The 27,777-nt window shown below is 25.5% G+C and overlaps 1 protein-coding gene across 5 annotated transcripts in view; it reads right to left on the reverse strand.

The window, feature by feature from the left end:
* LOC136981749 (glutamate receptor 1-like) overlaps positions 1–25,399 on the reverse strand; it is a 156,799-nt gene extending 131,400 nt beyond the window's left edge. For all 5 annotated transcript variants that reach the window (XR_010881767.1, XM_067278112.1, XM_067278114.1 and 2 more), the window contains exons 1-2: positions 25,206–25,399; positions 16,291–16,443 (exon numbers count right to left, since the gene is read on the reverse strand). Coding sequence is in view for 4 of the 5 variants with exons in the window: in XM_067278112.1 (XP_067134213.1) it covers positions 16,291–16,443; positions 25,206–25,278 (226 nt within the window). In the remaining variant the exon portion in view is untranslated. The remainder of the gene's footprint in view (positions 1–16,290; positions 16,444–25,205) is intronic.
* Positions 25,400–27,777: the final 2,378 nt, after the last annotated feature.

Genomic DNA, 27,777 nt, shown 5'->3' on the forward strand with positions numbered 1-27,777 from the left:
TTTTGATTTTCCATCCGATACGATTTTTTCAAAACTTTTGAATTTATTTTCAATTTTATAAAATTTTTTAAAGTTTTAGGCATTTAAGTAATGACGATTTTTTCCAACCTGCGAATCAAATTCAAGAAAATGTAATTGACAGTTAACGAATTTCATCCACAACAATAGAAGACGTAAAGGTTGTTATGACTACAACTGGCGGCCTTTCCCCCCAGACTGAAATGTGGGTGAAGGTCGTCTCGTGTTCTACTTTCTGTAGAAGTGACGTAATCATTGTAAATAAAAGAAAATTTCAGTATATCTTTTATTTAAAATTTTAAAATTCGTTGTTCAAATTTACACCGAAATATTAAAGCGGATTAAAATATTAGAATTTTGTAAATAAACTTACTTCACATATAATAAATTTAAATGAATTAATCTATAAGAAACAACAAAACAATAAAGAAATGTAGAAATATTTTTATATTCATTTTCACATTTATAACATATGTTATCGTCATTGATCGATATTTAATTTTAAAAACAATTTTCATCATTGGCATGCATCAGAAAAAAAAATGCACAACTTCCCTAAAACACACTTCATTGAGAAGGTCCGCTTCACTCTGAAAAAGCCGACAGTTTTATGTCAGAAATCCAACGTGTGACCTACTTTCTCTAACATAGTAAAACAAAGTAAGTTACAGTACAACAATACACATAAACATAAATAAATTAGTAGCCCAATAATACATACTTTCATGTAAATCCATATGTTATATCCAAAAGTCAGTTTTCCCAAATTGTTGAAAAATAAATTATTTTCAACTTTTCTTTTTGTAAAGTAGCATATTCTGAAAAACAAGTTCTATATTCAGAGTAAAATTTCCACCTTTTATCCGTTAAAAATAACGCAAAATGTACGAATCCACGTAATAAAAAATTCTCGCAGTGAACTTCGAAAAAACCAGAACACAGATACACCAGACTGCACTGTACAAAATTTTCCCACGAACTGATTCATATTTTAATGCACCTGTGAATAATTTCATCACATGACGAAAAGTTTTTGAATAAAAGCTAAAAGTTTTTCAAAATTCTTTCATAAAATCCGATGAATTTAATTAATACACAATAACTAGATCTGTTTAATAAAGATTAATAATTTTCCATTATAATTATGCAAATAAGATATAAAAAAGATCATCGCGCAAATTCTCCCGCGAACCATGGATGACTCTTACGTCATCTGGATTGAAGTTTCCTGCAAAATAGTGAAAATTTTTATATAATTATTTTACTAATCCAGTCAAATTTAAATAATATAAAATGTCTAGATCTGTTTAATAAAGATTAGTAATGTACTATCATTAATATGCAAATTAGATATGACAAAGATCACTGTGGGAAAATTCCCGCCAAGGTAAAAATACCTTTCGGTCACATGATCACCAAGAAATACAAAGAAATATGTCTAAAGTTTAATATTTGTGTACATATTAATAAATTTTAACTAATATCATCGTTTAAAATTTAATGTTTCTGAAAATTAGTAAACTGTAACAAATTTCATCAAAGACAACAGAATAATTTTCAGCTTATAAAAACTCTACAATAAATGATTATTTCTTCGAAAGACGTCGATATGCACGAATAAATAATAAATATGTAATAATGCTTTTATTCAGTTTAAATGGATATTGTAAAAATTAAGCTATTTAATTTGTTTGGCTTTTATAATTTAGTTTCCGAATATTTTACTGTGAAATTCCATTCAGTAAACAGAAACAAAAACAGGCTATTAATTATAAACAGGACAATAGAATAATTTTTACGTAAATTGATTGTAAATACAGAAAAAAACGAATTATATCAAAGATGGGACAAACAAGCTTTCATCCCCAGAACAGAGCTTATAATTCGTTGTCATTTTCAGCCTGTTCCTACTTCGATGTTTTATGTTGGTAAAAAGTTAATGTTTTAAGATGTTCTTAGTGAAGAAAGATAAAAGTATCGAAATATAATATTCAGGAATAAACATATTCATGTATATCCATATTAGAAATGTATATTTTTTCCGATATTAGAAATAATATCACGAGAAAAACATTATATAAATGAAATACGGCCATAAACAATTTCTTTCTGTCAAATAAATTACGGATTAAACGGGTTTATTTAGAAAAATTCAAACGCGAATAACTGACTTTAAATATAGAGAGGATACAGTATGCTTGTTATGTGATAGTATCTGCGTTTACAAATTAACAGAATTTTCCATTTTTTTTTTTTACACATTATAATCTAGGAAACTATGTTTAATAATAAGACATACTACAGAAAGGGTAAGAAAGGAACGTCAGTCATTGTATCTAATGTATTATTGAAAGTTTCATTCATATAGATAATTAATTTTATCAAGATACATTTCTCCAGAAGAAAATTATCAATATTTCTCGTAAATATAAGTAAATTTTATTATAATTTAGATAAAAACTCATTTTTTCCCCACGCATGGCTTCTTTCCCCTCCCTCTTACTCCTATACTTGGAACATTCCATTTCATAATTTGATGTAATAATAACGTTTAAAATGATTCTAAATAAAATATTGACACTTAAAGTAGGTTAATATAGGCCTATATTGTCACGAGTCTCAGGTGTATTCATAAAAATGTAATAATCTATACAATAATACTTTCTCACATGCTCCATGTGTTAAAGTTTGCAGCTGTAATTGAAGGTAATATATAAAGAAACAAAATGTTTATATTATCAATAGTTATAAAAGATATCTTATTTTCACGTAGAAAAACAAAATAAGACAGAAGAAACAGACAATCACACGATATCTCTATCCAGGACATTCTATAATTGATTTCAAATTTCTAATGTCGACATACATGAATATTTTTGTGTGTGTGAATATTATATTTCGATACTTTTATGTTTCTTCACTAAGAACATCTTAAAACATTAACTTTTTACCAACAAAAAACAGTCGAAGTAGAAACAGGCTGAAAATAACAACGAATTATAAGCTCTGTTCTGGGGATGTAAGCTTGTTTCTCCCATCTTTGATATAATTCGATTTTTTTTCTGTATTTACACTCAACTTACGTATAAATTATCGTATTGTGCTGTTTATACTTAATAACCTAACTTTGTTTCTGTTTACTAAATTGAATTTCACAGTAAAATACTCGGAAACTCTAAATTATAAAAGCCACACAGATTAAATGGCTTAATTTTTACAATATCAATTTAAAATGGATAAAAGCATTATTAAATAATTATTATTTATTCGTGTATATCGACTTCTTTCGAAGAAATACTCATTTATTGTACGGTTTATGTAAGCTGAAAAATTAAATTTTAAACATATTTCTTGGTGAACACGTGACCGAAAGCTATTTTTATCTTGGCGGGAGATTTCCTAGTGATCTATCTCATATCTAATTTGCATATTTGTAATAATATTTGTGATAATCTTTATTAAACAGATCTAGACATTTTATATTATTTAAATTTGGCTGAATTAGTAAAATAATTATATAAAAATTTTCAGTATTTTGCAGGAAACTTCAATCCAGATGACGTAAGAGTCATCTATGGTTCGCGGGAGAATTTGCGCGATGATCTTTTTTATATCTAATTTGCATAATTATAATGGAAAATTATTAACCTTTATTAAGCAGATTTAGTTATTGTGTATTAATTAAATTCATCGGTTTTTGTGAAAGAATTCTTTAAAACTTTTAGCGTTTATTTAGAAACTTTTTGTCACGTGATGACATTGGACAAGAGCATTTTCGTTTTGTTTATTGTATACGACAGTTCGCGCCAGATTTCGTAAAGTGCGGTTCGATAATTCTGTTTCTCTCGTTTATTCGAAGTTCACTGCGATAATTTTTTATTACGTGGATTCATACATTTTGCGTTGATTGCAATGGATATTTTAAGGCATAAAGTTTACTGTGAATTACTTCTAAATTCAGAAAGAAAAGTTGAAAATAATTTATTTTTCGACAATTTGGGAGAACTGATCTTTGTTTGGATGTAAATGAAGGCATGTAAATTTATTTGTGCATATAATTATCTAGTTCTAATTTCGAAACATTTATGGCATTTAGTGTTTATAAGCGTGTTATTTAGACATGTCTACTAATTTAGTGCTAAAACGTAGAACTACGTCAAAGAAGAATACAAACTTTAATTAGCAAGTAGTATCTTTATTAGAAAACTTATTTGTTGGTAGATTTTTTTACATTTAAAGTGTAATTAGATGAAACTAAATGGATGTGAACATAGAAAGTTGAATATGGCAAGAGTAATAGATAAAACTATTATTACATATTACTCGATCAGAAAAATTTACACTTGAAGAATTTTGTTTTGATAATTATTGCCTAGGGTTTATGTCGAAAATATTTTTCAGTTATATTTGTAATTACAGTTAATTCGAATAGTAATGGCGCTTAAATATTTATAGAATTAATTGAAGTTTTCGAGTTTTGTTTTGAGGAAACTGAGGAAGGCAAGAGTATCTACAGTTGTATAATGAACTGAATTTAAGTAAATTAGGTGATTTTGTATGTTTCGATGTAGTTTTTTATAATATTACGATATACGAACTTTCGATTTTGTAAATTGTATTATACTAAAAAATAAAGTTTTTCGTTATTCTCCTACTTAATGATGTATTTATAATGTTTCTGAACTAAATAATACTTATTAAATTGAAATCCGAGCTTTACAAAGTACTATGAATATTAGAGAAGACCGTTTTACTATAAACTACTACGCTTTTACTACAGCTTACTCCAATGTTGATTCTACGAAAAGTAGGTCAGACAAGGACCGTTAGACTAATGACGTAGGCTGTTTACTTTTTCCGGTCGCATCGGTGCACTCCCGATAGCGTCATTTACAGAAGTCACACCTACTTTTTTCTGACGCGAGCCAATTAGGAATATTAATTTTTTTAACCAATCAGATGACGGCGGGAGATTTAAATTCGATTTATGTCGATAGATGGCCGTCTAAAATTTCATATTTATTTTAATTTTCTTTCTTTTATTGTAAATTCTCGAGAACTAAAGGATATTCCAAAACAAAGTTGGAGAACCCAACTACTCGTGAAAATTCTACGACTTCACGAAATGGTCCAGGTATTTTATAAGAATTTTTGAACGGCTATTTCCGTCCTTCACCACTGCCACTCGATCGCCTTGGACGGCTATTTCCGTCCTTCACTGTTAAGAGGTTAAGAATCTTCAATAAAGATAACATTGTGAAAAATTTTGCTGATATTTTGATTTTCGAATTTTCTTGTTACTTAATCAAAAACCAATCTTCTTTTCTTAAATTTTTCCGTAGCGAAAATGATAAAAGATCGATTTAATTGCAATAAATTCTTGCGGAACTTCATTTTTCTTTAGTAATTTCTTAATTTATAATCAGTTATTGGACTGCAATTTTAAAATTACAGACCTATACATTACCACCGTCGTCAGTCAGTCTGCCTGTCTGTCCTTCGCTAATCTCGAGATCGAAGTCAGTTAAATGAAGATTGAGGTCAGATATGGAAATCATAACGGCTGGAGGTCCCGATTAACTGTATACAAACTTCCGTTCTGGACCGAAAGTGACGTGTTATTTGTCAATTAAAGGATTATTAAAACTTGCAACCCAGCATTACAAATTACAGAAATAAGTTTTTTTAGAAAAATTTTAAAATAATTTAAAAAACATTCTTTTAGTTATAATTTTAGATTTTATATCTAAAAGATTATTTTAAAATATATTAAGAATCTTCAATAAAGATAACATTGTGAAAAATTTTGCTGATATTTTGATTTTCGAATTTGAAAAGAAAGGAAAAATATTCAGAATTTTGTTATATTTTTTTAATCTTAAGGGAAAAAAAGGAAGAAAAATTAAAATTTTTAAATAATATTTTGATTTATTTGAATCTCACAAAAGTCGAAATTTCTAGATAATTTTTTATTAAAAAAATTCTAGAAAACAATTCGACAATTTTTAAATCTATTCTGTGTTTTTTTTCAGGAAAAATAGAAATAATCACAAACTTTTCATACTATCTTGAGTTTTTTTAGTCCAGCAAAATGTCAAACTCTTATGTTTTGTATTTAAAAAAAGGTTCAAAAATGCAGAATTTAAATGTTATTTTGTATACCATTAGAAAAAATCAAAACAATAAAATTTAAATATTAATTTTGAGTTTAAAAAATATTAAAATGTTTGCTTATTACTTTGAATTTTCGAATCCAAATGAAATCAAAGTAAAATTTTTCTTGTAGAAAAAAAAATTTAAATTAATAAAAATAATAAAATCCGATGACAACATTGATTAACTCAATAAATAAACTTTATAAAACTGATTTAAATTTAAATTAATTACAACAAAAAGAGGCATTTATTCTCACTTTTTATACATTAAATAATAATTAGATATTTTCTCTTAATTCAATTTACTTAATAAATAATTCTAAGTAAACAATTAATATAAGAATTTATTAATGACGTTATCTTTACTTGGCGTATGTATATACATAAATATATAACATGAACAATTATTTATTTATTAGTAAATCTTAATTAAACTTTACTTTATCCGTGTTGAATATTTAATTAACTTGATAAAATTTTATTTATTTTTGTTATTATTATTTTTTTAATAATTATTTTGCAGGCAGAAGATTTATTATTTTGCAACGAAAAATTATTTTCTAAAAGTTAAATATTTTATAATTATAATAAAAATTAATAAGAAGTGTTATCCTTTTTAATAATTAATTGGTAAATAAAGCTATTTTTTGACGTTTATAGCGTAATAAACCAATTAAATTACGGAAATTTAATTCGAAAAATTATCAACCAATCATCGTTAAATACGTAAGCTTATTGAAATTGATTAATTAATCGATTTAACGATTATTGGTTAATTGAAACTTAAAGGGAAATTGAAAATTATTTTATTGGTTGTGGGGGCGTGGTTTTATTTTTATTAACATTTATCACGCCCACTTTGAGGTATGAAAGTTTGCGCTTTTTTTAACGTTATAAACTTTTTTACGAAAAATTAATTAAAAATTAATAAAAATTACAAAATTAGAACAGTGATATTAATTAATTAAGAGAAAATGCGTAAAAAATAAATTATTTCTGAATTTTTTTTAAGTTCTTTCAGATTTGTAAAAGTTAAATATTAATAATAAATTTACAAGAAAATTCTCGAATAATACGAATAATAAAGCTGTAAATTCATTTGGGAAATTGAAACTTTTATACATAAATCTGATTATAAAATCTAAATTAGTAAAATAGATAAAAGAGGAGAAATACTCAAGATAATCCTTTATAATAATAATAATAATCTGTAGAGAATACAAATTTTCAAAACAACAATTAATTATTAAACTAATATAATTACCAAATCTAAATTTTAGAAGTCCAATTTTCTTGACAGAAGTAAAGTACTTCCACTCAACAATTAAAATAATAGGATTTTAAAACCATTAAATATTTAAAAAGTATAATAAAAGAATTCGTAATTGACGTATACTTTTTTTTTATGTATTTTCTTACTTAATTCTAAGGCATGTTGCACGGTTGCTCCTTACAACAAATACCATAAATCTGGTAATCTCATGGTGTAGTGCATTACCATAAATTTTGTACAATAAATAAATAAAATAAATAAATAAAAATATATGACTTTATTCGTTTGGCGACACGAACTTCTACAGATACAAATTTATGAGGTAATTACTCCTTATCCAGCATTCTAAACTCGCTTATCAAACAATTTCCTTTTATGCATTCGCTATTAAGTTTGTATAATAAATACCCTGATAAGTTTTTATATTAAAAAAGTATAAATTTTTATAATCGTTTTATATAAAAAAAAACAATAAATTAATTATTTTTAAATATTTTATTTAATTTTAAACGTTTTTTAATATACACAAAACCTCACAAAGTTAAATAAGTATAAGCGGAATGTCGTTTTTTTTAATTATTATTAAAAGTTTAACCACGTCCACTTTAAGTTATACATGTTTATGAACTTTTAAAATATTATTAAATATTTTTAGCGAAAGAATTATTAGAAACTTAATAAAAACATTTTAAATTTTATAATCAAGCAATTCTCTTACTATACATTCACTACAATAAATACCTCGATAGTTAAGATTTTACGTAAATGAATGTTTAAAATACAATTAATTAATTATTTTAAAGGTAACTATAAATTTTAAACGTTGTTTTTTTAATATTTAAGAAGCTCTTAAATGTATAAAGTGAACCCTTGATATAGTGAACAATTTTGTTTCTCTCATTTATTAATTATGTATATATTATATTAACTCTTCGTATTGAATGATTTAGCTCAATCCTTTGAGAATTCGCCATATCGAGAGTCCACTGCATAGGCTACAAATTCCTATAAAATTTGCATATTAAATATCGTGATACTAAATTTTTTACAATCGATTTACATAGAAAATACAATAAATTAACCGAATAAAACGTTTGGATTTACTATATTCATATTTAAAAAAAAAAATAAATAATTCTGTATGATAATCTTTTAACAATAATAGAGATTTTAAATCATTTTCTTTGTCATTATTCTTTATTAAAATTTTGACAAGGAAACATTAATCGTTGTAGTGTTTTATATTAATTTAATTTACTGAAAAGAGAGAAAAAATAAAAAAAAAAAAATATATATATATATATATATATATATATAGCTGTAGAGTAGAATTATTGTTATCTTTTCTTTTATTTCTGTCCTTTTATATTTGGATTATTTCTCTAGATGCAGTTTTCCAATTAAAGTTTACTGACTTTTATTTATTTTATTATTATTATCTTTTGTTAAAGTAAAAGCATTAGCGTTAATGGAAACTTGAACAGTAAAGAATCATCTGAAGATGGTTTTTAATATTCTCACGTAATAAACATTATTCAATTTAAATATAATATGAAGAAAATCTCAAGATTTATCTTAATAATACTTTTTGTTTTGATTTTATAATTGAATTTTTATTTCTTAATCTTAAAAAACGAATTAAATTTCCTGCAAAGTACTCAGAAAAATAAGGTAACTTGATTATAATTCGTTGTAGAAGCGCACGAATAACAGTTGACCCTTGATATAGTAACTAATTTTGTTGTTGTCATTTATTAATTATGGATATTTTCGATATTGCGGACGATTTAGCACAGTTCTTCGAGAATTCACTATATTGAGAGTCTACTGTGTATGTATATGCAGTATATAAACTAAGTTTATATATTCCTATTAAGTTTGCATAAGATATAGTGATCGATTTAGTTGATGCTAGTTATTCTTTATGTATTTATTATGAACCCTTCGATATAGTGAATGATTTAGCTCAGACCTTTGAGAGTTCATGACTCCATTACATATTCTATATAAGAAATATTCCTATTAAGTTTGCAAAATATACAGTGACCGATTTAGTTGATAATAGTTATTCTTTATAAATATATATAGTGAATTCTCCGACATAGTGAATGAGCTCTAACTTGATGAAGAAGAACATGAATAATCACAAAAAAAAGTGGAAAAATTTTAAGTAAATTGTAATTATATGTAAATTAGCATTAAATTAGACTTAAATTAATAAAATTATTTAAATAAAATTAAACTTTTTACTTTTTATTTAAGAATTTAAGCTAACTTATAGCCTGTGAGATAATGATTAATGTATTTTTTATATTCGTTTATAAAATAATTCCTCTGATTAATTTTTATTATTTGTTGCTTTTATAAAATTTTAAAAAGAAAAATTTTATGTTGTTTATCTTTTAAAGCAATTTTTCTTATTACTTTTATTTATAATTGGCATTTCTCAAAATAGATCAAAGAAGAATTAAAATGAACTGGTTAGATTCCACAGAACAGAAAAAAACAGGAATTTTTAAAAAATCAATAAAAACCGAAAAAATAAATTTTAGAAAAACAAAACTTTCTAAAAACCTAAAAAATTTAATTATCGTTTATTATAATTTATAATAATCTTTATTATTTTTTAATATTAAAATGTAATATATATATATATATATATATATATATTAGTTTAAGTTTATCATTTCTCTTATTTCTTTTTATTTTTTAAATTAAATTACAAGTAAAATATCTGAAAATTTTTTATAACCAGATTAAAAGATATAGTTTTATTCTTTCATCACTTAATCGAGTTAAGAATTCGTTAAATTTCTTTAGTAAATATCGCAATTTCTTAAGTACACAATCTTCTATATAAATCAATTATTTAGAATATAATTGTATATATCTACACTTTTTCCGTTTTTAAGAAAAATTTAATAATGTAGAAATTAATTTTTGTTAATTTTAGATCTATAAATTCAATTTATCATTATATTTTTAAGATAAATTAGATAAGAAAACGGAAAAAATAAAGGAGAAAGTATACTTCTTTTCATTAACGTATCGAAATTTTCAGACGTGAATATTGCCCTAGGCTAGTTTAAAAAATAAAAGAATATAAAAGTAACGTGTTTTAATTGACGTAAAATATAAATAATAATCAAAAACCTGAATGTATATCAATTGTTTTAATTTATATTTTATGTATAAATCCACTGAAGAGATGCTGGAGAATTTATCTCTCCCTCTTGACAGTTGCATCAATTCTCTGTTTAAAATTTAAAATGTATAATTTTAACCATTTAACATAAATTAATGATACATTATTACATTATTTACACAGAATTTTGGTCATATTTTCATAAAAATTAAATTTTTTTAGATGTTCTAAACGCCAAATGGTCCTTTATCAGTTATAAGAGAATTTTCTTCATCTTACAGATGATAATTATTAAAAATGTACTTCAAAACGTTAAGTTAAGTTAGTAATTTATTAATATTACAGGCGAAGACGAACAAAAATCCATAAAAAAATGCTACAAAAGATAAGAAAAGACATAAAAGTGCTTACATTATTATCATTATTATAATCAAATTCTTGTACAGATTATTCGTGTACGAGTTAAAAATTCGTGGCTAATTTACTACAAAAATTTAATAAAAAGTAAAACTATACAATTAAATAGAATATTTATTGATATAATAAAAATTATTTCCAGTGTTGAAGGGATTTCTATGAAGTTTTTCTAACGATAAGTATTATAAGATCGCATGTTATTGAACGATAAATAATTACATAAAAAGAGATTTAAAAATAAAAAAAATTAATATTAAAATAATGGCTTAAATTAAATTAAATGTTCTCCTGTTTTTTTATTATTCTAAAATTAACTAGATTATTCAAAAACATGTTAAATAGCTCACGATCCACCGATTGAGAAGTTAAATTAACTGTTTCTCAACTTAACAGCGTTATTAATTGAAATTAATGCTTCAGGATGCTGAAAACGTCAATTAAAATTATCTATTTTGTTATTTCTGTTGCATCTGAAGCATAAAAGCGCCTATTAAAATTATACATTTTGTTAGATAAAGCGATTATTGAATGGAAGAAGTTATGTAAAATTTCACATCCCTCTTGAATTTTTATTATTGATTCCATCTTTTCAATGAAAGTACTGTACATCATTGTGAAGAGATTTGCTTGACAATCACATCGCATTCAATAGAAAGATTATTTGAATAGTGAATATTTAGATGAAGGAAATGTGATTTTACGGCTATTTATATTAAATCCGTAATAAGAAAAATTTCTACTTATATACATATAAATGTTATTTTTTATGTTAAAATTGAAAAATTATAAGATTTTTGAACATATAATAAGCTTAAATGCTTCAATTAGCTTAATTTTTTCTACTAAAGTTTTGTGGTTGCGGTATTCTACACTTACTTAGGGTACTTTGAAAGTTAAGTACTGTACTGTACGTTCTTACCTCTGATTGGTTATAAGATTAAATCCCTTATTAATCGACGATGTAATTGGTTAGAATGATTCTGTCAATCAGAGCTGTGAAAAACACGTCTGTTATGACGTGTTTTATTACTTCAGCCAATCAGCAGAACGAATTTTTATAATTTTTAAAGTGTTTTGACGTTTATACCCCCAAAAAATTCGGTAAAATGTACATTTGTGTTCATTAACATAAATTAAATTCGTAAGAATGTGCAAAAATGTGTAGTATTGATGTTAAAATAGAGAATTTATAAAACTATTCGGGATTATTGCAAAGAATTTATGAATTCACATAAAATGTCACTTCTTAGATCATAAATTTAATTGGATTAATGAAGTTCTGTAACTGCATTATTCTATAATTAGAATCATTTTAAAATTATGTATAGTACAGTACTTTGCAGCACATTTTAACCACTGATTGGCTATTAGATGAACACAATTATTAATGACGTGATTGGTTACGGTAATTTTGTCGATTTCATATCTGAAAAACACGCCTACTAATACGTTTTTCCTCGCTTTCAAGCAATTAGAGAAACGAATGTTTATAAATTTTAAAGTGTATTGCTTCTTACAGAATTCCACAACCAAAAATTTCGAGAGAATGTAGCTTAATGAATATTTACATAAATTAAAATGAATATTTTTAATAGGTAATTTATATATTTAGAATTGTGAATCTCTAATTCATAGACTCGTCATAAAAAATTTATTTATAAAAATAAAAATTAGTAGTTTAGAAGCAAAAAAGCTGAGTAATTATGAAAAAATGTGATAAATTTTACTTTTAAATCATGATAATGCAAATACTTTAATTATTATGTAAGAAATTTAAATTTATAACATGTCATAGACTCTAAAAACTACATGAAACATGCCTCTCCTCCGTCTTTTTAAAAATATTTTTTTAATGTTTTGTTATTAGTAAATTGCGATTTTTTAAGTTATTTTTCCAAATTTTAAGAATATTTTACGTTTTACATGAATAAAATGCATTGTAAATTAAGTATAAACGTTGAAAATGTAAAGTTTTATTTAAAACAAAAACATATCTCACTCTAACACAAGTTGAATTTCATAATAAAATATATACCTTTTTTATGTAATACTTTATCTTTCACGAAATATAATGGTAAATAAAGCAGTGTAGGTATCACTTTATCAAAGTTTACGTCTGAAATATGTGTTACTGACGTTTGTCTTCCTGTGGGAAAAGGTAGAAGATAAATTAACAGTAGTTAGGTCAGAACTAAAGACTTCAATGCAACAAAATGCCTTTATTCACACCAATGCCTTCGAGCTAAATACTATCTAATGGGCATAATAGAAATAATCTACATTAGGATGATCTCGATTGTCTAGATTATCACGATAATCTTTGCCATTTAAAAAAATGAAGATGATATAGATAATCTTGGTTTTCTTGTTAAAACAATCTTTCTAGATATAGAAGATAAACTAGGTGATATTTCTGCTTCAGAAGTGATAATGATTATGTATTTTCAATCTATTCTGTTGAAAAATTAACAACGCATGACAATACTCTGTCAAATTATTGCATTTTGATTATCATTTTTATCTAAAAAGATAATGAATCCGGTAGATAAAAACAATAAATAACTATAACTATAATAAATGATTTTTTTATTACACTTTCAGCTACTAAAAGCTACAAAATTTAGTAACAGTAGCTATAAAAGTACAAAGTAATTCATGAACTTTGTGTTGAAGATAACTCAAAAAAATCAAAATTATAAGCTTATAAGATGTAAAATTAGCATGTTTAGTTGCTTAAATTATATTTCTGCTTATCGAATTATTATTATTACTATTTTAATTTTTTTTTTTTTTTAAATCGAATTAACTTCGTACTGTACCTTACAAATATACGAAGAAGATGCAGAAAAATATATAAAATAATATGTAGAAAATGAAAATAAAATAAATAAAATATATAAAATAATAGAATTAAAATGCAAAATAATAAAAATTAAACCCCAAAAATAAAAGATAAAATATAGAAATTATTTAAATAAACTGTAAAATTAATTCAATAATCAAATAAGTGCACGTGAAAATTTAGGAAGTTTAACCTTGCCCACTTGGCGATTCAAACGGAAAAAAATTACCGTATTGTACACAACACGTGTATTTTGTACTTTATATCGTAAAAATTAATAAACTATGCCATAAAAAAAACAATATTTATTTTAAAACTCCATACTTAAAAATCTACACATGGGCCTATCAATGATCATTATGAAAATTCAATTTTTTCTTCAAAGAAATCGCAATTTATAATATATATATAGGGGAGACCGGGGCAACTTCGGCATGTTAAGAATAATTTAATTTGTTTGTAACAAATACTGCTGGAAACTGAAATAAAAACGTTGTTTATTGTCTACTAGAATGTTACCTTACTATAGAACTGGTTAAAATAAGTTTGGAAGTAAAAATAATTAAAATAATAACAACTTTACAAAAAGATAGCAATTGCCGAAGTTGCCCCTGGTACCAGGGGCAACTTCGGCAACAGTAATGGGGCAAGATAGGCAGGTATATAAATTTGTGTTATTAACAATTTATAAGTTGGAATTCACTATTAAAACAAAGAAATACAAGTCCGAAAACCTATTTAATATTATTACAACGAAATGCAAGTTCAAAGATATATATATATAAATAAATAATGCAAACAAAATTAATTAAAAAAATGAAACAGAAAATAAATGAAAACATCCTAAAGCAATGTAAAAGCAATAAAAAATCATATTGTTTATTCTCTTATTTTCTACACATATCACAAATAAATTGAGCCTACTCATTTTCTACATCCGTACAGTCCACATGAGCCCACATTTTACATTTACAGCATATAATCCACTCCTCCTGAGTAATGCCATATTCCTTATTGCAATATATACAATAAGTATTTTTACCGTCATTTTCCGGTTCCTTGGGATCTTTTTGCCTCTTTCTTTTAGTTAACTTCGAATCCAAATTCTCTAAAACCGTTGCCCTTCTGCAAGATCCGGATTTTTTATTTTTTTCCTTTGCTTCTAATGTGGTTTTATATGGGGATCCTGTTATTTCTTCTGCTTGTTGTTGTTTGCGTCCCCGATTAGAAACCGTTTGTTTGGGTTTCGGAAGTGGAGATATATCAGAAACTTTTAATATCGTTTTATTTTCTGTACAACTATTGCTTTCACCAGTAGACATGGTAATTTGAGATGAAGAGGAAGATGGCAACGGCTCAGAAGAGGAAGGAATCGGTGCAGGAGTAGAAGGCATTGCATTAGAAAATGCTGTATTTTGAGAATTTAATCAAACCATAGCAGAACACGATCCGGGCAAGATCGGCAGTGTTGCCGATCTTGCCCCACTAGTCATGATTTTGAAACATTAAGTAGAACCCTGAGAACAGGGTACTAAGCCATGATCTGGCCACGTAAATAAGTTCAAGTTTTATCCTTCTAACAGATAAAGTAACTTTCGTTATTATGGAATTATAACAAAACATGCCAATTCTATATAAATGGAAGCAAAATATTATAGAAAATTGAATGAAAAAGACAACTTAATTGTTAATTCAACTGCGCTTGTTGGAGAACAATACAAATACCACACTCAACAAGCCACCTATAAAACTCAACTGCCTAACCTCTAACCAGAGTCTTCTTTTATTTTGTTTCTGAGAAAATGCGATTGACAAACTTGCCCCGTATGCCGAAGTTGCCCCGGTCTCCCCTATATATAATCTATAAATATCGGAAGATGTCTAAGGTAATAAAAATCATCTACACATGTAGTTGCATACTTTTCTGGTGAAAGGAACTATTTAGTAAGAGTCCTTTTTTTACTGAAGTGCTCTCGTCAAAGAATTTATTCGATGACAAATTTGAATGAAATACTATAAATAAACAAACTTACCTCGTCTTTCACGACTCGTTACTGCATCTTTTACGTCGTAAAAAAGTTTTAAAAAGCTCACTTTATATATTTTTATATATAAACTTATCGTATAGATCAATACAAAAAAATATACACTCGTACACTTCCCTTCTTCAGCATCTATATCAATTTTTCTTATTTCCAATCCTTCGCTTTAATTATAGCTTGTTTACTCATAAAAAAGTTATATTATGGAATTTATTGCTGAATTATTTATTAAAAAATTTAGTTTTTTAATACATAGAATGCAAATTTTTTCGATTTTTCGAGGTTAAGTATTAATGCAATGAGCTTTTTTACAGCGGTGTGATGCGAAGTTTTATTGCGTAATTTTTTTTCCTAATTTTTTCAGGAAATTATTAAGGTAAAAATCTTTAAAAACTTACGAGTTCTTGCAATCTTGAAAGGATCATTACTTTCCACAACGTCTATGACTGGATCCACTTTGAATCTAGCTTGGCTATCGTTTGAATTGTGTACATATAAAGCGTATTTAAAAGCTGTCTGCATTTCTTCTGTGCCTGGTGTAAAGATGGCACCTAAAAGAATTAAAATTTTATTCTTATTAATCAAAATTAATATTTATTAATTACAACACAATTAATCTTTTACACCATTAAAGCTTGTTACTTATTTAAATCAGTTCTTTATGAAGGTTCTAACCGCTTCTGGTTTTTGATTGGGATGAAATTCCGAGTAATTAATTCGCTGTTTTTACATAAAATGGTAAATAAATTCTCGAATTTCATTAAAATTTCTTTCCTAAATGCAAAATTTAAGATAGTTTTGCTGTATAATTAACGGGAAGGCTATAAAATTCAAACTGTTCCAATAATACTTTAAGATAGATAAAAGCGTTACGATGCTCCTGAGTTCGTGACTGGATTGTAGATAATGCATCTAACAGTTACGATTTTAACGCATAGTCGACTTATCTAGAAGTTAAGATGTTGATGATACAACTTATATACAAGTTGAGACTATAATTCTATAAGAATTTTTATAGAAATAGATTGTAAGGCATCTCTAAGATATGTATATTGTAAAGTTATAGAATAACTTTGCCAAAAACTGAGATTTGAACACTTAGTTCGTTTATAAATTAAGTTGTAATTTTTCTAGAATCGGAGGTTACAATACTTAATTCATATTAAAAACTGGGGTTATTATGCTTACCTCCCTCCTTTCGAATCGTAACACAGTTCTCATCTAAAAGTTAAGACTATAAATTACAGAAAAACTTATCCAAAAGCTGAAATTGTAGCGCTTAATTCTTAACCAAGAGCTGAAGTTGCAGGGCTTAATTCTTAAGTAGAAGCTGCAATTGTAACGTCTGATTCTTATTGAAAAGCTTAAATTGTAACGCTTAATTTTCCCTAAAATTAGGAATGTAACGCTAATTCTTACAAAAGAACTAAGACTATAACATATAAAATTACATTTTATTTAAATATTTCTGTAAGTTCTCCTTTAAATTTACCAAATAATCCACAAATAACGAAACATTCCAATAAACTGATAAACATTTGTAAATTATAAAAGCGTATAATTTACAACTAAGAATTTTTTTAGATGTGAAAAGCAGCAATTGATTTAATCTGTGCCATGATACCCGCAGGCGACTTACCCTCATATGTATTAAAATTTTATAAAAGAAAAAAATAGTTAGATGTATTAAAAATTGATTTTAAAAAATCAAGTGAAAATTTAACTGATCATCTATAAATATGTTTTGAGATAAAAATAAATAGTTTATTATTAATTTATATTAAAATTTATAACACTTATTTACTTTATATTAATTTTCACAAAATACTTTTTAAATCTCAAATTTATTTATTAATTATTTTTATGTCTTACAAACGAATTTCGTCCGGTTTTTATATCATCCAGTTTGAATTTCTAGAGCATTTTTCGTATTTTTTTTTTAGTGTATTTCTTTATCAATATATTTTAAAATATTTAAAAAATATATTTTATAATATTTTCTAAACGTTTTTATATTTTAAAACTCAAAAAAACCTTTTCAAAATATAATAATTTTAACTAAAATTCTAAATTTTTCATCTTATCCTGTTCGGATGCTTCAACTTTTGTGTATTTTGAACGAATTTTTTTGATTAAAAAATTTTTTTAATCAACAAAATATTATTTTATACTGTTCTTTAAAGATGTTTTTAACTAAAAACATAAAAAATTTCACGAATTTTACTTTGAAATTTTAAAAATTCCTTGAATTTTTAGGATTTTCCGTATTAATATTTATAGATCCCTCTTGATGCTTTTACTTTTGTTCTTGCTGTGGCTGTTGTTAAGCTGCAATTTTCAAATTGCAAATCTAAACAAAATTTTAAATTTAAATTCGCTTGGGACCGGAAGTCACGTGATTTCAATTCAAAATTTTATCGAGTAAGGAATTAGATAAATGACTAGCATGACTCGATTGTTATCAGGAGAAGTATGATGTACAGGGGCAAGACACTACTATGACCCGGACCAGATATGGAAAAGGTTGGAGACCGAAAAGCTTGATTAAATATATACGAATTTCCGTTCTGAACCGAAAGTCACGTAATTTTTTAAATTAAAGACGATTAAAAATTGCAGCCCGGCATTGTTACATCACAATAAATAATTGCTCGTTTTTGTGTTAATTTCTGGATGTTTTTGAAGTAATTTCTTCATTAATTTATTTTTAGGTAGTGAAAAATATGTTTTTATATTATTTCTAAAACATTTTAAAGCTTAAAATTAAAAAATTCAATTTCGGATTGAGTTTTTTTTTTAATAGAAAAATCCTTAATATTTTGTGTTATCCGGTTCTAGATGCTTCAACTTCTTGCAGTTTTAAAGCGGATTTCTTCCTTAATATACTTTTTAATCCTTAAAATATGTCTTTAATATTATTTTAAAAACAATTTTCTAGATCAAAACTTTAAAAAAATATCGGCATCAATAGGTTTTTTCAATGAAAACGCTCGGTTTTTCCTGCATCTTAATGGATGATTGATCGTTAAGCACTCAACTTTTCATATCAAAACTCCTTAAAAACTCCGTTAAATCCTAAATAAAACTTAATAATAACAATTTAAAAAACATATTCCTGACACCTTTCAAAACTTTTAAAGGAATTACGTCCTTTAAAAGATCCTTAAAATTAAAGTTTATTCGGCGAAAATCCTGACAAATCTAACAACGTATTCCCAAGTCGATAACATTTTAACGTTGATAGATTTTATGTACAAATGGGAATTCCTGACTGAAATTATGAGTAATGCGTTTAATTCATTGGAGTAAACTAATCGTTTACATTTAAAATATTTCTAAAGATTAAATTGTAGAACTGATCTAGAATAACAGAAAACAAAAATATTAGAAATATGCCATTTATGGCGCAAATATAGGCATTTTACTCAGTAATTCGTTGTAGAATCTGACTAGAACTATATATCAATTGCCAGAAATTCGAAATGATGTGCTTTTGAGAAAATAAGTAGAAAAATTCCATATTCTTGATTAAATCTAAAACATAAAAATTAAAATTACGTGATTTTGTATGTACCGTACATAAAGGAATTTCACTCAGTAAGTCGTTGTAAAATTGAGGCAAATTTGTACGGAAATTGGTATAAACTCGTTAACTTATATATTCGAGAAAGGAAGTGAGCAAAACTATTATATCCTAAAATAAAGAAAAATTAAAAGGGTATTTCTCAGTAATTCATTGTAGAATTGAACTAGAATTGTATATCAATTGCTTTGATTTCAAAGTAATTTGTTTTTAAGGAGGGAAATTGGAAAAGATTACATTCTAGAATAAGCTTAAAACGATGAAAACATTAAAAAATCTATTATTTAAGGTTTACTTTAAGTTCCGTCTAAGTAATTAGTTGTAGAGTTAAACTAGAATTATATATAAATTATTATTAACTCAAAATAATGTATTAAAAAATAAGAAAAGATCATATTCTAGAAAAAAATGTGAAATCATGAAATATATATTATTAAATATAAAAGATATATTTAAAATAATTTCTAGAATTAAATTAGAGATGTATGTAAATTGTAACTAACCCGAAATAACGTATTTTTCAGTAAAAAAAGTAATATTATAGGTTTATTTTAGAATACAGTGTTTAAAAATATGCCATTTATAATCTAGATAAATGAATTCTAGTAATTAATTCAGTAGAATTAATTACTTAATTATAGAATTGAGCTAAGATAATCGTGTATAAGTTCTCAATCATATTCTAGAACAAATTTAGAATCCGAAATTTTTTCTAGAACACACTCTAGAACAAATCTAGAATCCGAAATTTTTAGAACATATTTTAGAACAAATCTAGAACAAATTCTAGTACAAATCTAGAATATTCTAGAAAAAATCTAGAATATTCTAGAAAATTCTAGAATGTTCTAGAAAAATTTCGGATTCAGTTAAAATAACCATACTGGAAAATCACTTATAGAATTTAACTAGATATGCATGTGTAATTAATTCGAAATAACGTACATTTTGAGGAAAAAAGAGAAAGAAAAATCGAATTCTTGAATAAATCTAGAATAACAGGAATGAATTATTTCAGTTATATGTGCAGTAATTTCACTCAGTAATTAATTGTATAATTGGTCTAGAAGTGTACCTAAATTACAACTAACTCGGATGAGTGCATTTTTAAAAAAATCAAGTAGTAAAAACGTCATAATATTCTAGAAAATTGAGATTAAATTAAAGTAATCTTACTCGGAAATTGATTGTTGAATTAAGTCATAATATATAAAAGTTGTTTAAAACTCGAAAGGATATATTTTTACAAAAAGTAAAAGGGGGAAAGAAATGGAAGGGTAAAATAAAAATAAAGTAAATTTCAGTCCATTTGTCACATTGGTAAAACACTCCTGTCCACTTGGAAAATTAACAGATGAACCAGGAAAATAAATGACTGTGAAGTATCTTAGCTTTCATTCCTTCCATGATAAATCTTTTCTATAAGCGTATCATTTTAAAAATATAAAACGCTCGTTTAATTAATAATAAAATGCAAAAAATAAAAGTCAGGGGGGAGTAATCGTGACTTTATTTATTTTATTTTGTTTTAAATTACATATTTAAAAAAAAGAAACAAAACGTAATTGTGTTAATGATTTTTTTCTCGGCATATTAATCAATAACAGCATAGGATTTTGTTATTGATCGTTCGAATGTTTATTATCTATGTCTGTAAACGTGTTTTCTTGATCATCACTCTGCTTCATTAACCACATATTGTGCTTTATAAAAAAAAATTGCTTTGTATTGGATGATGCAAGGGTTGGTATGCAAAAACAGGATATAGTGATTAAGAGGAGGGAAGTAGAATAAAATGCCAAGAAAAGTCAGAAATATAGGGTTTAAATTACAGGGGATAATGTAAGAAAAAGTGGAAATAAACTGCAAAACAAAAAAATGCAAAATTGTATATAAAACTAACAGTGAAATAAAAGAAATAGGAAGAATACGATAAATTATAAAAATAAAATGTAGAAAAATCGAAATAAAATGGGAGATAATATGCAAGAAAATGTAATTAATAAATGCTGATAATATGCAAAAATTAATGAAATAAAATGTAAAATAACAGAGATAAAATTCCGTAAAAGATTGTAGTAAAACGCAAAGAAATCAAAATTGACATAAAAATGTAAAAATAATAATAAATAAAATACAAAAAAGAAATGCAAAACTATAAATAAAACACAGTAAAATGCAAAGAAAACTACGAAGAATACAAAAAATTATAGAAATAAAATGCATAAAAATTGTAATATAAATATATATTTATATAACGTAAAATATTCAAATAAAATGCATCGAAAACTAAAAAAAATACAAATAAAATGAAAAAAATAGAAAAAATATATACATTATAAAATAAGTAATTTAATTTGATTTTATTAGATGTAAGTAGAGCTTAATGAGAAAAGTTTAGTTGTAATTTTATTTGTAGATATGGTCACGAAGATTGTTACAAGTGATTAAGATAATTATTAAGAATATATGAGATTTTTTTATCATCATTAATAAGGTGATAGATAATAGTAATCAAGGATAATGACGATAGAAAAGTTTCTGATACAAATCTCAATGGGTTGAAGGTAAGTTAATGAAATTTCTGGTTGTTGTAATAATTTTCTTTCTTGCGTATTTTAATTGGGATTTTTTACATTTTACGTTTTAAAATTTTTTAAAGGAATTAAATTTCACAGAATTATCGTTTAGATTTTGTATCAGAAAACGCAATTATACGATTAATTTTAATAAAAAACAATAAAAATTAACAATGAAAACTATTGTGCTATAAAAACACAAAATTTTGCGTTTTTTTAAAAAAAAAGTCAGTATAAAAATAAACTTAAATCTCTGCCATTTTACGAAACAATGTAAGGTTAGCCATGGTTTTCTTAAATGAAACCATAGAATTTATTAACGATTTTCCCAAAAACTACACGGGATAATGATTTTCCAAAAATAGCACAAGATCAACTAATAGTTTTGTAAAAACAACAGAAAATTTATTAACGATTTTTCCAAAAATAATACAGAGTAAACTAATCATTTTCAAAAAGGCAATACATAAACAAATGAATGATTTTTCTCCTAACAAACCATTGTAAAATTTACAAATAATTTATCTAAAAAAAATTGTAAAAAAACCGATCGACGATTTTTTGGAAAAAATGCAAAATTTTGTAATAAATTTTCCATAACAAACGTGAAAACAATTAATAATTTTTCCAAAAAATACAAAAACCAAGTAAAGAACTTTCAAAAAATTCGAAAAAGACAATTAATTGTGTTTTTTAGATACAAGTATAAGATTCTATTTATTATTAATCGTAATTTTCTAACAAAAGATTTGTCTTTTTTGATGTAAATTTTTAAGCCGTTTATCTCCTGCTATTTTTTTTTTATTAAGCAAATTTGTATGATTTGTTTGAATTTGTTGGTTTTCTTTAAAAGCTTTACGAATGAATGAAACTTACTTAATCTACGTGTCAATCACTCCATCGCTTAGTCTTATCACAGTTTGCATTCCCGAAAGGAAATTTTTCACATCACTTACCACTTTTGATTTTTTTGGATAATCAATTAACAAACTTCTGAATTGATTCGGTTCAAACAAGTTTATATTTTTATTACGAGAAATATAAACGCTTTTTAAATATACTCAACAATTTCTTAATACATTTTGTGTAATGATCGTTTATTTTTTTGAAGATAAATACGGTTTTTCTTAGCAAAAATTCTTATTAGTTTTGGTATTAAAATTAATGTAATAAATTGTTATTTATAGCATCTTTAGCATCATTATGATTCTTATCAAGTTTAAGATAATTTAATCCTCATCATGTTCATTATCATCTATCAAACTTAATATGATTTTTGTCAATTGCATCACTATAATCCCTACAAACTCAGTACGATTTATTCATCACCGGCATCAGCATCATCACGATCTATCAAACTCAATACAGTTTTTGTCATCAGCATCACTATTAATCCTTACCGAACTCAGTACGATTTATTCATCATCAGAATCGCTGTTATCTGTATTAAAGTCAATATGATTTATTCATCAGCATCACTTACATTTTTGTGAAACTCAATGTGATTTATTTGTCATTCGCATCACTATCATTCCTCCAAATTCAGTACATTTTATTCGTCGTTAGCATCACTATAATCCATATAAAGGGCAATATAATTTATTCATCAATGTCAATATCCATTTTGGAGAGCATCTGATACAGATTTTTTTTTTAATCTTTATCATCAATACACACGCTGCTACTCAATGTATTTCCTTGGTTAACCGACCTTATCGATATCCTCATCACCATCAATATCAAACTAAAACGGATCAAATTAACGAATATTCTGATTATTACACTCGTCATCAGTATCAAATTTAGTATCATTATCACTCAGCGAACGATAACGAACAGCATTAATATCTCATTACTCCCTACGTAATTTTTAGAAAAATTTATTGATATTGAAAAAATATAATTTAATATCAACTCTTCGTCAATATCATCATCGGAATTTTAAATTAATTTAAATAATAGTTTATCACAGTTAATTTTAATTAACAATTTCAATCCGTTACGAAGTCAGACATTAAAAATCCTCTTTATCAATTTTTTTATTAATTGATACTGAGTAATTTGCTACTGAATAACTAGTAAATTAAATGGGCATTTTTAAATATTAATTAAAATATTTTTTTTCAAAATTATTAACTCGAAAAAATGACGAAAAGCGTTCATTAACATCTCAAAACTAATCATCAAAATGAGCGCATTCTTTAACAATAATTCGAAAAAATCTAATGAACTGTTTACTTTTTCATTAAATGTAATCAATATTAAGTAATTTAAGAAGTATTTTTACATAAGTAACATATATAATTATCGATTACTAATGATAAACAGAATTAATGTACCGTTTTCTCAATTAGATGTAACCAAGCATCGAGGAATAACAGGCAAACGATTCATGCTAGATGATAACATTCTGTAGACACATTAACGGGTTTAACATGAATTAAACATTATAGATAAACAGTCCACACTTTCAACATATAGACAGATACAGAAACACATCATTAACATTTTAAAAAATATATTAAAAAAATATAGGAAAAAAATGTATCAAGTAGAGAACAAGAGCATCCTCCGTAACAAATTAATGGAGATGACTTTTATTGAAATAATGGAAAAAATTGGGGAAAATAAATAGATAGAGAGAGCTTAAAAATATATTTTAAATTAAAATAATAATTATGAAAGAGAACAGAACAACATTTTAACTGCGAATTGATCCGATTATCTTCACATGGCTGACATCAATTAACGAATATGTTTAACGGATAATGTAACGTTAACAAAAACTATAAAATATTTGCATGATCGATGCACTTAAACGAGGGAAAATTGGAGTAAAATTATAGGAAATCGTGTCTTTTACTTGTTAAAATTGTATTTTGGATTGTTTTTAACGTAATTAAATAGATTTAATTACATTAAATGTTAATTTAGTACGATTAGAAACATGGTAAAAAAATTGTGTCGATTGTTTGGTGGTTTGCTAGAGTTAGTTATTGAAGTGGCGAACCTGTTGCTGTTGTAGTTTACGGCTACTACATTTAAATATCTATGAAAGGAATCTAGTATATGCCTTAGTTATCTTTATACAGCATAAGGTAAGTTACATATACACGTATCCGCATCACGTGCTAAGGTAGACAGTACTTACCTATAGGTATTTCGGGAGCAGAGCCCACAACACAGAGCGAAGATGCTATCCACAACCACAGTGACATCCACATTTTACTAAATAGAAGATTATTCAAAGATATTGTTTCGTTACGACTCGGGTTAGAAGGTATATAAGACAAAATAGTTTCACTAACAGCACGCTTGATGTTAACTTGACATGCCTGTGCGATTTTCTGGTTTTCTCTAGTAGCTACCTCTTCCACGCATGCTCTATATGTTCAACGTTCCTCGTAAAGTCAACGTAACTGGATGTTGGAGTTGCTGCGCATCTCGCTCTACTGTTTTTAGAGTAACGTCGTGTAGCGTTACGATCACCCAACTACCCCTTCATCACCCTCTACGGTCGTTAATTGATAAGTGTCATTCATATTAAAGCTTCATTAACGTAATATACGTGTTAACACACCTCCCCGTCAAGTTAATTATGTCATAGAACCGAATATTGAACAAGAAAAAAAAACAGTAAATGTGTTTTTTTGAATCACTTCCATCAGACACTTTACTGATAAATGTCAATCGTTTTCAGGTTTGTTAACGTAATATATATGTTAATACACCTTCTTATGGAATTAATTATATCAAAGAAATGAATTTTAAATAAAAAAAAATCAAATGTATTTTCTGAATCACCTTTGTGACCTCACCCATCACACGCTATACTGATCCGTTTGCTAACCATACGAGCAACGAAGGATTCACTAAAGCATTACTTTAATCATTCAATAGCACTTTAACCGTTTGAGCATAAGTAAAATGGTGTGTTTTTAGAAAATAATTCACCTGTCTTCTACACTACGTTTTATAAATCTTCGTTTCCTATCCATTCAGCCAAATTTAAGTTAAAGTAAACATCTAAGAACACTTCTAACCAATATTCTTTAAAGGTGGAGATTTTTTGGAACTATTTTTTCCCTTCTAAAACATCCCATGGGTTCCTTTTGAAGTTCAGTTGTTAGAATGACTTCAAAGAAACTCGTGGGATCTTGTAAAAAATATTTTGTTCAAAATATCTTTCACAGGAATCAAGTAAAGTTCAAAACAAAACAAAAAAAAAATTGTTGAGTTGGAATTGTATTCTTCTCCTTTTTTCCGCATGATTTTCTTTCCTCTTCTTAAGAATCTTTAAGCTTTTTCCTATTTCCGGTCTTGCTAATTCCAAAAACGCCAAGTTGGTGCCACTAGTTAAAGTTCCTAATTAACTGCCAAAAGCTAAATCTGGCCTTATATAGGGGGATAAGTTAAGATAATGATCATCGTACTAATTTAATGAGGGCTGTTTGAAGTTTTAGAATGCTAATGAAAATATTTAATGCTGTTAAGTATAGAATTCCTGATTATAGAATGCTTCTAGGTATTACAATTTACCTGTCTAGTATATACTGTACTTTTCTACTTTAATTAAAATGACAAAATTTAAAAAAAGAAAAAAAATTAATGTGGCATTGTATCGTATAAATTATTTGATAAAAAATATAATTAATTTTAACGTATTTTAGTATTTTAATTATTAAACAACGTGGATTTTTACATGACGTGTTGTTCTTACTATTAAAATTTAAATAAATAATTTCTTTGGCAGTATTTTACATATGTTTCATTTTAAAATTAAAAACAAGAAAACATAGTCTATAATTTTTTTTTGTTAAAATAATCATTTATATCAGCTGTTTTTGTACATATTTCTATTATTAATCAAGAAATATACACATTTTTCAAAGAATAAGTGAAGAAAATGATTAATTTTCATTCATCGTTATAATTATTCAGTTTCATTTATCTGTTTTTTTCACGTGTTTCTTTAACAATTCAAGAAATATACATACTAAAAAAATTGTTTATTTCATCATTTTCACCAGCTGTTTTTTTGCATTGTTGAAATTATTTAATTTCATCAGCTGTTTTTCCAGGTGTTTCATTAACAAATCATGAATATAATACTTTTAACATAATTAATTATTTACATTAGTTATTCTCATTATTATAATTATACAGTTTAATTATCTGTTTTTGCAAGTGTTTCTTCTACACATTAAGAAACATACACATTTTTTTTTTTTTTTTTTTTGCATAATTAATCAATTTCATCTAGTATTTTTCTGCATTATTGTAATTACTCAATTTCTTCAGCTGATTTTCCACATGTTTCTTTAACAAATCAAAAAATATGTTTATTATTTTTTTTAAATAATAATTAATCGTTTTCAACAGCTGCTCTTTCTTACATTGTTATAATTACTCAAATACATCAGCTGTGTTTAAATAATAATAAATCGATACAAAGAACAGAAACAGCTGATTAAATTGAGTGAAATGTTCTTTAAAAAAATTATAAATAAACTACAGCTGTTGAAATTGAAAGAATATGTTACTAAAGAACTAATCTTTATCGCCAACTGAATTTTATATTTATTTCTCTATTTTATATACATTTAAAAATATATATATATTTATATATTGCTTAAAAAATAATTTACTTTATATACATATTTTCCTTTCATTTATTTAAAAATATATAGTTATAAATTTTATATTTTTAAATACATAAAACA

The sequence above is a fragment of the Centruroides vittatus genome, unplaced genomic scaffold (genome assembly GCF_030686945.1).
Source record: "Centruroides vittatus isolate TY-2023 unplaced genomic scaffold, ASM3068694v2 contig_790, whole genome shotgun sequence".
NCBI lineage: Eukaryota > Metazoa > Arthropoda > Arachnida > Scorpiones > Buthidae > Centruroides > Centruroides vittatus.